We start from the raw sequence: 17,202 nt of genomic DNA, 5'->3' as shown, positions 1-17,202 counted from the left end.
AATGGTTATTTCGTACTATGTAGAACTACAACAACTCAAAAAACCCTATGGATGATTAAAGGGTTCTTTGACTTTTTTATATTGGTGGAAAAACTTTTGTGGTTGGATGGTTCTTTATAGATTTCTTTTAAAAATGGTTGTACATAGCACCAAAACGATTTCCACTACTGAACTATTGACTCAAAGAGCCCTTTTAGTACTATATAGAACCATTTAGGAATTTAACAATGAGAACAAAACCTAGTCATGCACAACTACCAGAAAAGCAAACGCTGGATTTGGAAAGTGTAATGAATGAAAAAAAGGAAATCACTTGTAGCAGGCTAGGCTTTGCCTTACTTGAAGATATATTGCAGACAATAACAAATAAGTCTAGTCATGTGTCTCAGTTTGGCTGTATTGTACCACTAATTGGGTTCAGAAAGACCCACACATGCATTTTTCAGCTTCCACAAGCTCCCTACTTCCCTGGTGTTGTACAGCTCTATAAAAGTACACACTACTTTTTAAATCAAAATGAGGTTCAATCAGGTTAAGTTGTACAGTAAATTTAGCTTAAGTAACACATGCACATTTAACTGCCATTTCATTTGTTGGGTTTAAAAATATATATTATTAATATACTTGAATATTCCAACTTGAGAAAAATCCACTATCCTCTCAAAAGCAAGTATCTTTAAAGATCTAGGCGTTTCCCTGGGGAGGTAGTGCATGTTAGGGGCAGGGTGTCTTTGATAGAGAGAGGTTGGATAAGTGGCTTGCTTAAAAGATTAGATAGGAAGGTGCTACAGATAGTTGTAACAGTAACTGCAGTTTCTACCTTTTCCTCAGAGCAGTTGAGGAGAATGAATAGTCTAATATCACTGATCTAGAAGCATTCCTGTGTAGACGGATGAAGAACAGAACCACCAGTACAGAAGCTCTGTAATTCTTTTAGTTTTGTTAGTTCATGAATTATTGATTTAAGTGTATGGCATTTCATTTAGGTACAGTCATGTGAAAATGTTAGGACACCTCATGAAAACCATGTTTTTTAAATGTATTTAAACATTAAGAAGTAGTGGGCAGCATCACATCAGGCTAAAATGCTAACACTATCGCATCCCTCGCAACTACAATGGTAGTTTGATGCCCACTCTGGCCAAACGTCAAAACTATATCAAGAAGAATCTGTCGAGCATGATTAGACGATAAGCCGATCTTGTTCATGCTTTGTGTTCAGGGCCGGAAATGGAAGTGCAATGGAAATGGAAATGCAATTTCCCATTGTTTTGCTCAGTTTCTAGAACATCTATTACAGCACTCAACATCCACTGTTAAACCCTTGAGTCCAATTGGTTGTGACAAGGTGCGACAATCAAAAATTACAACAGATGATGCAATTCTTTAGACACAATTTTCTTCTGTGGCCACATGCCGGTGCAGATTTATCTATACTGTCTTGCAAGTATCCTCCACAGTTCTGACAAGTCCCAGCCATCTTGAGTTTCGCAATTAGGTGTCATTTCACTGTGAAAGTGAGAAGAATCTGTCTGATTGTAACGTGCACCATATGTGAAGGAATAATACAGAAAAAACAGTGTTGGTATCCATCTGGAGGATTTGCGGCACTGTTTTTCTTCAGGGGATATTATTACACAGAACTCCAAGTACCAAAATCTCCTCTTCTTTTTCTTCTTTGTTTTTGTATCACATGAAAAAGTAATGAATACAAATACATATGAACACTGTTTCTGCACTGAATTTGTTGTGTTCATGTTTTTATTTTAGTTGTGATGTTTTAGGTACATATGAACACTTTGGATCTGGGGATTTTGGGGAAAATATAGATAAGGGATAGAAAAAGTGAGATTAATATTTGCTTGCTGGTTATTTGACATCGGCCTATGCATTATTCCTGTTGGCTCTTTGAAGCAAAGGTACTTGACACTCAGAGATAAGGGATCTCCTACACAGAGAACAAAGCAAACAAACGCTAAATACAGATTACTGATGGAATCTGTCGGCCTACCGCTCACCAGAGCCAGACGCTGCTTTCAAGCTATAACCACTCAGTAGCATTTTATTTGATCTGTTCTGATATGTGCGGTACTGTAGTAAATTAAAAACAGACATTCTGCAAAAACTACATTTTTGTCATTCAGTCTCATTGCCAAAGGTATATAAAAAACAAGCACCTGAACATGCTGTCTGCTTTTCACTGTATTATGGGAAAGAATGGGCTGCTCTAAAGAGCTCACTGAATTCCAGTATGGTACTGTATGTAATAGGGTGCCACCAACACCAAGAAGTCAGTTGTTGAAATTCCTTCCTGCCTAGACTTTCCACAATCAGCTGTGAGTGATATTATTGAAAAGTAGAAGCATTTGGAATCCACAGTAATTCAGTCATGCAGTGTCAGACCATGTAAAGTTACAGAGTGTGAGTGTAGCCTGGCATTATGGGTTTAGAATTGTATGTCATAAAAGCTCTGGTAAGTGTAATGCGTAGTTGTCCAAATACTTTTGTCCATATAGTGTATTTCTGATGAGATTAGATGTAAGACAATCCTTGGAAGTCAAAAGAAAATAGGTTCGAAATAATTTGCAACTCCTAACAATCACACAAGACTTGACAGACCACCAAAACTGCCCTATTAGATAATCAGCAGAGACAGAAGAGACTCTTGCTTCAGGTTAGTGAAAAGACGTCTGAACAATGTGGGTGTATAAAGATGTGGAATTGATAAAAGCTCTTATTGTGAATAAGACAAAGACAAAGAAGAACACTCGATTCAATTGAGTTTAATTTCTATTGAGCTTTTTTCGAATGGCCTTTGTCACAATGCAGCTTTACAAAGATCTGGGTCCAAGCCTCCTTTGGAGTAAGCTAAAGATGACAGTAGCAAGGTAAAACTGTCTCAGATCAAGAGGAAGAAACCTTGAGAGGAACCAAGACTCAAAAGGGGAACCCATCCTCCTCTGGTTGACACCAGATAGCGAAACAAATGACAGAACAACAAGGATAACTGGACAGAAAGAGTGAGCTAATACCATCCCAGAGTCCAGACCTTAAAATCACGCTACAACCTGTAAGACTGAACTCAGTCTAGTTGAAACTTCTGTAGAAGTGTCTGTTGAGATGAGTCATTTATACTTAATGCCCATTTTGACTGGATATTAAACACATGAATGTCCTGTCCTCCAACAACAACAGCAGCAGCAGCCATAGCTTTTAAGGCAGTATGGGTGATTCACACACTTGGTGACATTCTGCTAAATTCGAAGACATACCAGGAATTCTTCTCTCACAAAAGTCTCTGCTCGGTGGTTATGTACGTGGAGGGAACCATGGCCTGCCGGTTTAATGAAGAAACAAAATCTCACATCAACCAGCAGAGAGCCATCTTATTTGGCTGATTTGTAGAACTGGAATTCTCATTAAGCAGAATCCCAGGTAAAGACACACTGTAGGTCTTTAAAGGTTTGACTGTCCTCTGGGCTTCACTCATAAAAACATACTGCAGGCCTTACCACCACGCCACCATGAGCCCTAAACCTTTTCATATAGACAAAAAGGACGACTACAAATGCTTGTTTTGACCCTGGAGTTGTGAATGAAGCTATAAGTCCACATTGCCAAGTGTTACGAATCTCAGTGTGACATTCAACGACTCTCCTAGATTTTCCAAACTGGCACTCTGACAGAAGGATGTGGGCGGGCCTCTCCATCTGGACAGCAGCTTCATTTATCATGCACAAGTTGATCTCCAGGTACACCACAACAGGTTCTGGCGTCAGCAAAACCTGAGGCAGTTTCCAAAAACCTATCACAGATATATGTTTCTGCAGAAAGCGGGTTAGGGTAAGAGTACCATGCTTATCTACTTTGGTGAGTCAGTGTTTCTCAGTACTGGTTCTGCAGTGCCCCTGCATTGCTGTCTGGATTTGAGTGTTTTCACATTTAAATCCACAATGCCAGACATCTTTTTATTATTATTATTGTTTTGTTTATCAAATTTTATCTTTTTTCTCTCAAATTTGGTGCTAGTTAACCCACCCGTTCATAGCCCCCCTAGAACTAACAGTGCTTCCAACACTTGGAGGGTAAGGACTTAACACATGTCTCCTCTGATACATGCAAAGCCAGCCACCGCCTCTATTTGAACTGCAGCCAATGTGGCGACACTGGGCACCGGGTCCCCGGCTCGCAGCACCAGCTAACAAACGCTGTGCTGGACAACATTGCTTCAAATGTTTTAGAGTGATTAGGGAGAGAGAGAGGAGGGAGAGAGTGCTATCTACTCTCTATGGCCAATTGTGCTCTGTTGGCAAAGTGGCATGGCTTAGGATTCTTGCGACTTGCGACCTTCGTGGGCCATCGTGGCAGTGCAACAAACCACTGAACCACTTGGAGCCCGTCACAGTCATCTTGACCTACAGTATAGGAGGGGGGTCGCAGGGTAACTCACTAACAAAACAATAAGAAATGCACCTTCTGTTACCTTTTATTTCTGGTGTTATTTGTTCTCTTTGTGCCTCAGTGCTGAACATAGATACTCTTTGAGTGATACCCCTACTCCTATCATCTATCATTGAATCATTAAAGGATGTCCTAGAACTCTACCACCAAGTGTTCAAGGCCAATCACACTTCCCTTCACCCTGACCATCATTGCTTGTGATGCTACTGTGGTTAAAGCTATTCTTGGGGTGCAGAAACCAACAGTGTTCACTAATGGTCTCTGCTGGTGATCAAAAAAAGCAATGAAAGGTATTGACTGCATGAACACGGTTAAAACAGACCAACAGGCTTTCACAGTGCATAGTTCCATGCTGGTTTCCTTAATAGCAACAGTATAACTGCTATAAGTGCTGTACTTACCCTGGACAGGCCTCTGCTTGTGCCTGCCAGGTACAATGAGCACCAGCATTGCTCATCAATCTTTAAAGACAAGTCAGAGCTTCAGATTATGTGATTTAAGTAGGTCAGAGAGGAGCCCCTAGCCTGACTGCCTTGATTGAAGCTAAGATTTCTTATGCATGTTGGTCATAGGGGCGTACCTGCATTAAAGTGGTGTTGCTAGCCTGACTTGACATTTAAGGCATCCTGGAGGGCTGGATTACTGCATAGTTTTTTGTGCTTTTTATTCAACTCACCTGTTAATTGCTAGGTTTAGTAGATCTGTTAGAGCAGGAAAATTAGCAAACTGTGCTGGACTCTGGCCCTGTTGTCCACCCCTGCTCTAGAACCACTTACAAAACTGCTTTACTGTTCACTCAGAAAATATTCCCTACCTAGTGTGACTAGGTTAGAAAGAGAAGAGAGAAGAGAGTACAGTCCTATAATTAAGTAACAGTACAAATACTCCAGTTTACAAATACTTTAGCTGAAGTATGGTTTACATTTTTTACTCAAGTTAAAGTATAAAGGTATGCACTCCTAAATGTCAAAAAGAGCTTCTAATTGAAAATTACAGACAACAATTAAACTAACTATTATAATATTCAGTTCATGGGTTCTCCTCTCCTTCCCACCTCACATAACTAATGAAACACTATTGAACTGTATATGAGCCAATGTTTATCATTATTAAACCCCATGAGCTTTATAAAAATCTATGTATTTGAGTATATTGAGTATAACAGTGGAGAAAACAGTATAGTGTAGTTTTACCCCACTGTCAAATTTAGCAAAAACTTGCTACTTACATGGATCAGATTGGCTGTATGAACACAGTCTGATTTAACTCCTCAGTGTATCTGACGGGCAGCCTCTGATCCACACCACTGACTCTTTTACTTAACATGACAGATAATGACAGTAATCTGGGGTACATATTGTTAGGGCCCTTAAAACCCACTTAGCTGTTTTGTTAACCATTGTGCAGCAGAGTGGCTTAGATGAATAGGAAGGTGCTTGATCAGACATAAAGTACATATAGTTTTTCTCAGTATTGATACCTAGAGATGCATAATACTCAAAAACCATTTACATAACACAATCATAAGCCTTTAATAAGTGCAGAATTAGTACTGATTTAAGCACACTTGAAAGAAAGTGACAGAAGAAAGGACAGAGAAAAAGGCTAGATGCTTTTTTCCATTCATCTTCAGGAAGGGTGAAGACGAACCCTTTTGCAGCTTGAATTGCTCTTGGTACAGATCAAGTTTTGACCATTGCCATCAAGTAGGGAGAGGCTAATCCATCTTTTACTTTGAAGGCCAGCGTCAGGGTTTTGAATCTGATGTGGGCAGCTACGGGAAATCAGTTCAGTGAAAAGAACGTAGCAGAGGAGTAACGTGGCGGACACAATTGTGTTCAAGGCACAGCATCCCACGTAATTTGATGTACATTGGTTTACTCGAATAGTGCAAACACTCCCTGAATGTTAGAGAGTCTTTTCTTGCTATAAATAACCACAAATCCATTCCATGAAGAAATTCTTGAGTAATTTCCTTGGTAATGATTTTCGTGTCATGCAGGAGGCTTCTCAGAGAAATTCTGACATCATTTCTGAACGAGGGCCCAGAACTTTTACACAACACGTCATTTGGTGTAACTACTTGAGCGTGTCCAAGTCCAGTCAGTGTGTCCTTGTCCTGGATGAAAGCCAACTGATGGAGACTAATCTAGCTTCTGGTCCATGGCCAGCTCTCCAGCCTGCTGCAGCCGTTTCTAGCGGATGCAGAAGCTGGGTGGGGCCCTACGCTGCGGAGATAGGTGATGTCAGTATTTACGTTTAGATATGGAGAGAAAAAGAGAGGGAGAGAGAGAGCCCTGAGTAAGTGTTACATAAAAAACATGGCATATTTTGTTCACAGCACGAACAGCTCTTCAGTTAATAGACCTTTCATTCACAGCTATATTTGACTAATACAGAAGTGTGTAAAATGTCACATAAAAGAGCTATAAAAGTACAAACACAATACTATGGTATTGCTACTTTATTTCACGTGGTTGCTAAGGTGTTGCTATGTGGGTGCTATGGTGCGCTTAGGTGGTGGATATAGCTGGTTGCTTGCGATGGTATTTGTACATTGCTACGGAACTTCAGGTGGTTGACAGTGTGCTCCAGGTGGTCTCTATGATATTTCATGTGGTTGCTAAAGTGTTGCTAAGTGGGTGTTAAGATATTGCTAAGGTGTTTCTTGGTGGTTGCTAGGTGTTTTTTGTGGTACTTCAGGAGGTTACTAAGGTGCTACCGGCGGTTGTTATGGTATTTCAGGTGGTTGATAAAGTGCTCCAGGCGATTGGTATGGTATTTCAGGTGGTTGATAAAGTGCTCCAGATGGTTGCTATGGTATTACCAAGGTGTTTCTTAGCGGTTGCAATGGCACTTCAGCTGGTTGCAAAGGTGTTCCAGAGGGAATGTCATGCTAGGGTGTTTCAGGTGGCTGCCACGGCCATTGGTATGGTATTTGCCTTGGTAAGTGCCTTCAGTGGTTGCTAGCATGATGCCAAACAGTTGATGTGGTACCCCATGTGCATGGTTGGGAGTTACTAGTGTATTTGTATCATCATGACTTAAGAAAGATGCATCCTATTAATTCCTATAGGAACAATCTGGAGTTGGAACGAAGTTGATATCTTAAAAACTTGAATTCGAATTAAAATAATTTGAATTAAAAATAAACTGGATTACTGGATTATAGCTTTGCAATGCAACCATGGCAAAATCTACACGACGCACCTTCCATGCTGTTTATTTATTATATGTACAAGAAGAGAGACAGCGGGCTGAGGGAGAGAGCACAAGCAGAGCAAGCAGAGAGAGAGAGAGAGAGAGAGAGCGAGCGAGAGACAGAGAGAGAGCGAGAGAGACAGAGAGAGACACAGAGACAAAGAGAGACACAGAGAGAGACAGAGAAAGACAGAGAGAGAGAGAGAGAGAGAGAGAAAGAGAGAGAGAGAGAGAGAGATGAAAAGCAAGGTGAGAAAGAGAACAGAAGGAGCCAGGAGAGTAGACAAGAGAAGAGAGGGGGAGAGAGAGAGAGAGACAGAGAGAGAGAGAGAGAGAGAGAGAGAGAGAGAGACAGAGAGAGAGAGAGAGAGAGAGAGAGAGAGAGAGAGAGAGAGAGAGAGAGATGAAAAGCAAGGTGAGAAAGAGAACAGAAGGAGCCAGGAGAGTAGACAAGAGAAGAGAGGGGGAGAGAGAGAGAGAGAGAGAGAGAGAGAGAGAGAGAGAGAGAGATGGGCGGGGGGAGGAGAGGACGGGTGATAGCGATCTCCCACAGTCATCGGTGCATGTTGCTAAACAGCGCTCGCGGTCGGCAAGGGAGAAGTGCGTGTTTGACCATCATGCCCGCCGCCTTCTAAACAGCGTCTGGAGATCAGGTAAACACTCCTCTCTCTCTCTCTCTCTCTCTCTCTCTCTCTCTCTCTCTCTCTCTCTGTGTCGAGCGACTCAAAGCACGAGCGTTGTCAGGATTTAACTAACGGTCAAGCAACGATGTGGCTAATGTGTTTCAGCAGCAGTGGTGCTCTGGTTAAGGCATGGCTTAGCCCGCTGGCCCCTGAAGTCCCCCTGCAGAGGTGGAGTGAGTGACGGGCTCGCCTCCCCTGCTTCTTCTCCCGGCTCGCGCTCTGCACGATGAGCCTGGCGCTGCAGGATCTGCGGAACAACGTGAGTCCTCACTGTTGCATTTTCCTCCTGCAGCATTCTGTCAACTATCAGTCGCCCATCTTGCCGTGTCGGAGAACGAGAAGAGAAAGGGCAGCAAGCGACGTGACATTAGGGCTGGATGATGGCAGTGACCTTCTCCGCTCGAGCTCAGGGTGATTCCCGGCATTTCTGGCAGATTTGGAGATAGGCTGCTAAGTGCGTAAGCCTGCTTGTTTTTCATGCTCGCGCGACTGGCTGTGCAGTTTCGAAACGCGTTATGCAGGCAGCCCAGCGTTTACTTTACTTACTGCACGCGCTAAGCATTGCACTTCAGCTAGCCTATATGAAGCTGCAGACGGCTCGTGTGCATGCATGCAATGTTGAGTGTTTTGCACGGATGCAGTTCGTTCAGAGTGGAGAAAAATAAGCAAAAAGTCGCCCTTTACGTTCGGCTAGCTTTCATTTCGCCTGCGTCGTTGGCTGGGTTGTGCTGTTGTCGATCCACCTAGCCCACCGAGGCTTCCCACCTGACGGCATTCGGAGGGGTTTTAACTCAGTAAACCAGATAGACTTGTTGCTCATTGGGTAACAATTCTAGACACGCTGTTCTTCCCTCCCTCCCTCGCTCGCCCTGGGGGGGTGGGCCTCAGAACATGGGCGCGCGCTCAACCCCGGGAGCTCCCCTGCCTTTGTGCCCTTCTTTTGCAAAACGAATTGCATTCATGTAGCTCGTTATTCATGCAGAGACAGGCGTGATTCCTATTGGCCGGCTTCTGTGCACGCGGAGCGTCTCGACGTGGAAAATAATGGGTCGCACGCGGTTTCCATGGTGACCATGAGGGTCACAGAGATGTCTTTGCCACTGCTAACACGATATGACAACACTAGCTCAGATGTTGTCACAGAAGTGGTCTGTCTTCAGTCTGAGGTCCACCTGGGCCCGTCGTTTTCCATTGCTGACGGCACTGCACTTTTCATCAGCACTGAGCAAAGAGGCTTTAAATGTTAGGTGACTTATGGAGGGCTTTTTTTACGCTCGGCATTAACATGCGTGTCAAGCCCGGACAGTATCTGGATATACTCACTAGACGTGTCTCCAGTGTGTGATAGAAACCTATGGTTTCTCACCAAGGTGGTCAGTCTTTGGGGGGTCGTTAATAGAGCTAAGGAAGGGTGAGGGTTCCACAATGCAGTGGAAGAATTGATGGTCGTCACATTCCCATCCTGGCTTTATCTGAAAATGTAAAGGACTAAACCGCAGGACAACACACTCTGTAATTAATCAGATACCAGTGCTCCATAACAGCAATAATTAATGGTGTCGATTAAATTGACTTTTTTCTTCAGTATCGGGACACAGAAAACTAGCACTAGCAATGCTCCCAATACTAAGAGGGTAAGGACTTAACACATGTCTCCTCTGATGTAAACAGACCCAGCCATCGCCTGACCAGGTAACAGGTGCCTGTGCCGGACAACATCGCCTAGGAGTGATAAAAGGGAGAGAGAGCCATCAACCATCCAGCCACTTTGCACTCTCTCGGACTCTGGCCACTCTCAGATTGTGGTTTAAGCAATCTGATTGTAATCCAATCACAATGCGTCCTGGACGGGTTTACTCATGTGGTTAAGTGAAATCATAACGTGATCCGTTCACCGAAAACTCATGTTGACCCCGTTCATTACATTATTGCTCATCAAACAAGATGCACACAAAATAATCACATAACTGCGTCTAAAACCTGACCTTCCTCGCCTTCTTTGATTCAGAGTCCTTAATTATATCATCCCACCCCTCCCCATCTCCCCATCTCTTCCCAAGCAGTAGCTCATGCTCAGACCGGCAATTTAGAAGTTCAAGACTTTTTTCCCCAAACCAGCCTTAGCTAGTTGCTGAAACTGAAAAAAGAGAAACCCACAAAGAGAAAGTGTGTCAAAAAAGACACTGCACCAGTGTGCTAAGATAACGGAGAAGTCTGCAGGTGATGGTAAAGACATTTTACCCCAGCTTTCCGAATTTAACACAAATCCACCTCACTGAACAAACCAGATGAGGCTGTTTACACCTTGCATTAACAGGTTTCATGTCTGGCCTGTATCTGGATGTACTTTGGCATACGTCCTCAGTGTGACCACTTACACTGGTGTTGAATGTCGCCTGGACCACCTCTCAATATGGTTTAAGTGATCTGATCACAGTTTATACCTGGGTTTTCATGTGACCGGAAGAAATTCCAGTGTGATCCTGTCACTGGGAACGCATGTTGATGTCTCAGGTAATCAGAGTCAGATCTTGACCACATTCAGCTCTAGTGTAAACAGAATGCCTTTTCTGTAGCCATACAGTTATGTCAATGCTGCAGGTTGCATGTCCGGCGGCACCTGTGAAAGAATGACAGATTGACAGAATGATGCTAAACAAGGGACAGTTTTTCCCAATGGTCTCTCTTGTGCCGTGGTGCTGCAGAAACCCCAGCAGCTGCACAAAAGCTTTCTCCTTTGCTAATGCAGCTAATGCTGTTTACTGCCTGATAGGTGACAGCATGATGTATACATGCTACTTGCTACAGCATGGTTTTATAGCTTTTGGTTACTGTTCGAGTTTGCCTAATCCTTAGACCTCTAACTGCTACTCCATAATCTAGATCACTATGTAGAGCACTCTTATAGAAAACAGAATTCAACAAGGTAGGGAACGATTTCGGACATGCTTTGTGAGGGAGCTTACAATTGCATTGCATGAACAATCTGAATGTCGGTCTATCTCAGAGAAGCTGGGCGTGAATCTTCAAACCAAACAGTGCGATGAAGTATGGGCATTCCATGTCTGTTTAGTGTACATCGTTTGTTCACTGTAATGGTACACATATACAAAGGGAACCTCAAAGTACTGCACTATGAAGCGAGTAGGGCACAGTTTAGTTTTACTGTGATGCTGATGTAGCTAACAAGCTAGTTGTATACTCCACCAGCATCTTGCTACATGTCTAACGAATCATTTACTTTGCTTCAAATTGTACTATATAGTTTCTGTCACTTATATGTATGAGTTATCTATGAAAATGGAGAATACTACGCTGCATAGCTAAAATAACAGGAGCCATCTTGAAGCATCAGTCTGTACTTTTGTCCATTTTTATAGAAGACAGTGTGTCATACTGTCAGACACTACGCACACATTATTTGAGATTATTTGAGCCTGGCAGAAGGGATCAATAATGTAGATGTGGTTTGGACGATGCTAATTGATACTTGCTAATTTAGTTTCTTGGTTAAACATATTTGTCCTGGTTCAGTACATCTGATTTAAGTTTCAGTACATGAATATAGTTGTAAAATATTAAAACAAACATGTTTATGGGCTCCAACTAGAGTTGGACTGCCTCCTTAAACATGGTTCCCGTCAGAGAGCTACTTGGAACAATTTTGGTTTCTGTTATCATGCAGAAGAGTTAAGCTTTAGACAGACGACGTTCACTAACACACCACTTTTAACTTCAACAGTCTTGGGTATTGTTTCACTTAAACAGTGTATATGTGGTGTCTTTGACATGGGCAAGGCCAGAGCAGTATCAGTATGCAGATTAAGAAAATAACTAAATGCTGTTGATGATGTTGATGTTAATGGTCCTGATGTTGATGTTAATGGTCTGAAATCAGAATTTAATGCATCATTTCATTACATCCCAGCATTCCAACAATGCATTCCAACTGTTGAGCTAGTCTGGCCTGACTTAAATTAGCTCATAAAAGCGATTTTATTGGTTTGTTGGTCCTGACTTGTCTTGATCTGGCCTTTAAATAAACATTCCTTTTTGGTTGAAATTAAGCTTGTCAGGATTGACATTGATTTGGCCCTAAAACCAAGACCCGTGTTTGGTCTTGAGCTGATTTGAATTGACATGTGAATAAAAAGCGAACGATTTGTTTATGGACCAAAAAGATTCTCCTTTTAAAATTGACCAGGATGCTCAAAAAAATTACACTCACAGTAAAAGTCCCATTAAACAGGCTGTGTCTGCGTGGATTGCTCATAGCCCTTTGTGTACAAAAACACTTCTGCAGTGTTTTTCTCTCTTGACTGTAAAAACAAGGCTGTCACAGAAACGTTCTGCTTTGCCAGCAATGCTGCGTCAAAGCAGTCAGGCACGCTTAAAGAAACAGTTTTTGTTTTAGTTTCTTGGAATTACAATGCGTCTCACTCAGGTAGATTGCTGCTTTGAAAGGATGTGGCCTATATTTTACTACCAGTTCCTTTGTTTAACCATGGTGGTCAGAGCGCCATCTAATGGCCTTGAGGCACCGTTAACAGACTTTATTGCCCAGCTGGCAGCAGTGCAGACGTTTTCAGAAGGTAAATAAAAGAGATGAAAACAGACCATAATATCTGAACCTTTCTAAAACAATCACTAAAAAGCTCTGTTTTACCAGCGGGAGAACCGCTCGCCTTTCTTTGCTTTTTAACCAGTACTGAAGACTGCATGGATTAAGAACTGTGTGGTGGCTAACGCTAATGCTAATACACACAAGCTATAGAAACCCCAATCACAGCACATTCATTACTTATTACACCCCAGTAGACCAACAGCAACAAAATATCAGTCCAGAGTGTGTACTACTACTACACACACACACACAGAAGTGATTAGACTGCAGTGTTGTAAAGGAGCTGGGAGCTGATTGGTCAGTGAGGAGAGTCAGACTGGATTATTAAGATAGGATCGGTTTTGACTGATACTCACCGTGAAGAGACTCAGATGGGATCGGGGGGGTGCGTGCAAAATAACCTGATTAGGACACCCCTCCTGCTTTGTATACCAGGGAGTGCTATACTGAATCACCAGCGATGAAGACTTCACTTCAGTTGTCTTGTCATATATCTAACCTAATAAATGTGTTAAACATACATAGATATATAGAAATGTTCCAGTAGACCTATTTGTGTTTAGTGAGAACTGGGTACTGAGCTGTAATGCTGTGTGTGTACATAGTGTGTGGTGGAGTCATGCTGCTAAGGTGTTTTGCAGAGAGTGTGGAAGCATGTAAAGCCTAGAGTTGAACCACCTCCGATTTAGACTCCTGCCAAGTAGCACAGCTCATTAACAGCAACATTCAGGAATAAGACATAAGTTTATGCAATTTCCTCATTACCCTAAATGCAGTTCATTAGACAAAACATGCCTGTTATCCAAAGTTGAATTTCTGGATTGTTGTTATGTATTAAAATGGGATTTCAGCGTGGTTTCTGCTACTGTTTTCGGCTGTGCAACCAAATTTTTTCACCCATTTTTATAGTTGTGCAGCTGCATCTGCTAAACTATAGACCCAATCACATCTTGGCTGTTAGCATGTTAGTGCAAATTGTGTCAATTTGATTAGAGCTACCGCGTTAACTCCCAGATAAGCCCAGATGGTGTTCTGTAAAGGCTGGTAGGTTTGAGTCCATACAACGTTCTTTCGTTATTTTGCGCGTCCGCAAACTACCGTGACAGTGCTTGTGTGACTGGCCTTTAGACCTGCGGCGCTGCTTGGGTGTGGTGGTGTGGGAAAGAGTGCTGTTGGAGCTCTCTGGAGGTGGAGTGCTCTCTCTCTCCTCGACCCCTGCTTGACCCTGGAGGGCTGCTCAGGGCTTGGGAGGGCTGGTGCATCCTGCCTAAGGGTGTGTGAGTGCAGGGAGATGGCCACGCTTTCCTGTGTGTGTGTGTGTGAATGCGTGTGTGTGTATGCGTGCATATGTGCGTGCATGCGTAAATGTGTGCAGGGGCCAGTCTAGGTCAGCGAGCTCACAGGCTACCTTCACACTTGAGTTCTTCACTGAGTCACCAAAGACGCTATGGTAGAACATGGAGACAGGCAGAGAGGAACTGCTGCGCAGAGACTCCCGATCTCAGCAGACTTCCATTATTTTGCTTTATGGTCTTGTAGGGTTCTGTTCACAGATGAGTGAGACATACCTCATTTTGGTTTCATCACTTTGGATGTAGGACAGGAGGTGTAACTGTTCGCATCACTGACAGATGTCGGCCTCCAGTTAGCCGCTGCACGTGCCGTAAGTCCTGTCATGTTAGGAACTCTGAGGCTAAGCAGTTTTTTTTCTCTATGGGGAAAATGAACAGGGAAACTACTAGGGATGCACCGATACTACGTTTTCCTTTCCAAGACGATACCAATACCAGATTTTCAAGCGTCTGCAGATACAGAGTACCGATACCAATACCAACTCTGACTTAAATAGTCGATAGATAGCTATAAATCCTGATTATCTTTATAAAGAACAGCATGTACTGGTTGAGTAACTGCACATTTTAAAGGTTTCAGAGCTATGAAACAATAAAAATCGCCACAATGCAGTAAGCAAGTAGGGAAGCATAATCTTGCTAAGCTTGACCAAACAGCTTTATATTTGGTGTTTGAAATTCACATTTCATTTCAAGTACACGTCTCTATGTAAAAAGATACTAAACTTCAGTGTTTGGCTTTAATTTTGGTCTCTGCTGCCAATACCGATACTGCGTGTAAGTGCCAGTATCGGCGCCCATACTGATATAGTATCGGTATCAGTGCAACACTAGAAACTACTATCAGACCTTGTAGGCCTTGTTGTTCAATTCCAATTTCTTCTTACATCCAGACTTACTGACTTGAGGGTTCACATTTGTGTGGATAAGCTATCCATATCTCACAGGTAGCATACCTGCGCTCTGTAACGGTCCTGACATACACATATACAGATCAATAGCATCACAAGACTGAATACCAATTGACTTCCTTCTTCAAGTCAAGTCAAGTGGGTTTTATTGTCATTTCAACTACATACAGAGTACACAGTGAAACGAAACAACGTTCCTCCAGGACCATGGTGCAACATAGACAGTGCATACAAGACACAAGTGCAACACAAACAAACAAAGTGCGGACAGACAACACAACACAGTACAGACCAGAGAATAATGAATAATTGACGGTAGTGTGCAAATTGTGCAATGTGTAATAAATAGAGTCCAGTGAGATAGTAAAGTTATTAGTGCCAATGCTTGTGCAAAAAATGCTTCCCATGTTATCTGGGGTAAATGGTTGGAGAGAGAGAGAGAGAGGGAGAGTGTACATGTACCAGAAAGATATCAGTTCAGAAGTTGAGTTGTGTTGAGGAGTCTGATGGCTTGGGGGAAGAAGCTGTTGCAGAGTCTGGTCGTGTTGGACCGGATGCTGCGGTACCTTCTTCCTGATGGCAGGAGGGAGAACAGTCTGTGTGAAGGGTGGGTGGAGTCATCCACAATGCTGGTTGCTTTGCGGATGCAGCGGGTGGTGTAAATGTCCATGACGGAGGGGAGAGAGACTCCGATGATCCTCTCAGCTGTCCTCACAATGCGTTGGAGGGACTTGCGGTCAGAGGCTGTGCAGGTCCCAAACCAGGCAGTGATGCAGCTGCTTAGGATGCTCTCTATGGTTCCCCTATAGAAGAGGGTGAGGATGGGTGGAGGGAGACGGGCCTTTCTCAGCTTCCGGAGGAAGTAGAGATGCTATAGTGCACTCTGTAATCATTAAACTATGTTTTCTACTCAGAAATACTGCCTTTTATGTCCGGTAGTGATCTGTACATACGGATTGCATCCCATTTGGCTCTTTGTTAGACATACAGTGCACTATTTGGGTACAGAATTTCCTGTGTCAGGACCAATGTAAAGCACTGGGTTGGGAATATGAAGCCATTTCAGCTAGTCTAACTATCAGCTAAAGCTGTCGTGAAGCTAACGTAAACATCCAAACAGTGCTCAGATTTTCTATTCTAAACAAGGTTGCATGCTCTGGAAACATCTGATCAGAGTCAGATTAAAGGTACCAAAGAATGTATTTACTGAACATTTCCATTATACTGATCTCCAGAAAAAAGATAAGCGCTGCTTAATTTTAACACTGTAAAAAACACTAATTTTTTAATTAATAAGTCTACCTGGATAGTGTTACTATCCTCCTGTTGTCCACTCAGCACAATATGCTGTTAGCAAGCTGAAGAGGTTGTAGCTGATTAGCTTTTAGCCACGCCCCCACTTGCTTTCCCCAAGGTTGGCTTTCTTGAGTGTACTGGCTTTCTCTTTTTGATGTGCGTTAAGCTCCAGTTTGGTTGAGCTGAGGTAGTCCAGCTTGTGTTTGAGACAGCAGACATGAGCTGTCTAGTGTTAGCTTTTAGCCTAGTCTAGATCCCCATTTGCCCCCCCGCATCTTTCTCTTTGTTACATGCTGAGTTTAAGCTCCCCTTCTGAGGGCACAGGCACAGATAAAGCCTTGGCCATGAGACCTGGTTCGCTTAGCAACTCGTATTCCCATAACTAAGGTAAAGGTGCACATATCTGTCACTGTACAGCAAAATGTGTCCTCCGCATTTAACCCATCTGTGGTAGTGAACACACACACACTAGTGAACTAGGGGCGGTGAGTACACAAACACCCAGAGCGGTGGGCAGCCAACTCCAGCGCCTGGGGAGCAGAGAGAGTAAAGAGCCTTGCTCAAGGGCCCAACAGTGGCAGCTTACCAAGCCCAGGAATCGAACCCACAACCCTGTTATCGATAGCCCGGTGTTTGAGGTTCACGGTTTGTCACTTCCATGGGCCAGAGCCTCA

At 43.1% G+C, this 17,202-nt stretch overlaps 1 protein-coding gene across 2 annotated transcripts in view; it reads left to right on the top strand.

The window, feature by feature from the left end:
- Positions 1-8,181: 8,181 nt before the first annotated feature.
- ece2b (endothelin converting enzyme 2b) overlaps positions 8,182-17,202 on the top strand; it is a 60,243-nt gene continuing 51,222 nt past the window's right edge. Inside the window, exons 1-2 of one of the 2 annotated variants that reach the window (XM_072691833.1) lie at positions 8,182-8,315; positions 8,454-8,604. In XM_072691833.1, coding sequence (XP_072547934.1) covers positions 8,572-8,604 — 33 coding nt within the window. In that variant the 5' untranslated portion in view covers positions 8,182-8,315; positions 8,454-8,571. Of the gene's footprint in view, positions 8,316-8,450; positions 8,605-17,202 lie in introns of both variants that reach the window. The other variant, XM_072691832.1, reaches the window with a different exon arrangement.

The sequence above is a fragment of the Salminus brasiliensis genome, chromosome 11 (genome assembly GCF_030463535.1).
Source record: "Salminus brasiliensis chromosome 11, fSalBra1.hap2, whole genome shotgun sequence".
NCBI classification, from domain to species: domain Eukaryota; kingdom Metazoa; phylum Chordata; class Actinopteri; order Characiformes; family Bryconidae; genus Salminus; species Salminus brasiliensis.
This window is presented reverse-complemented; position numbering and strand designations above follow the sequence as displayed.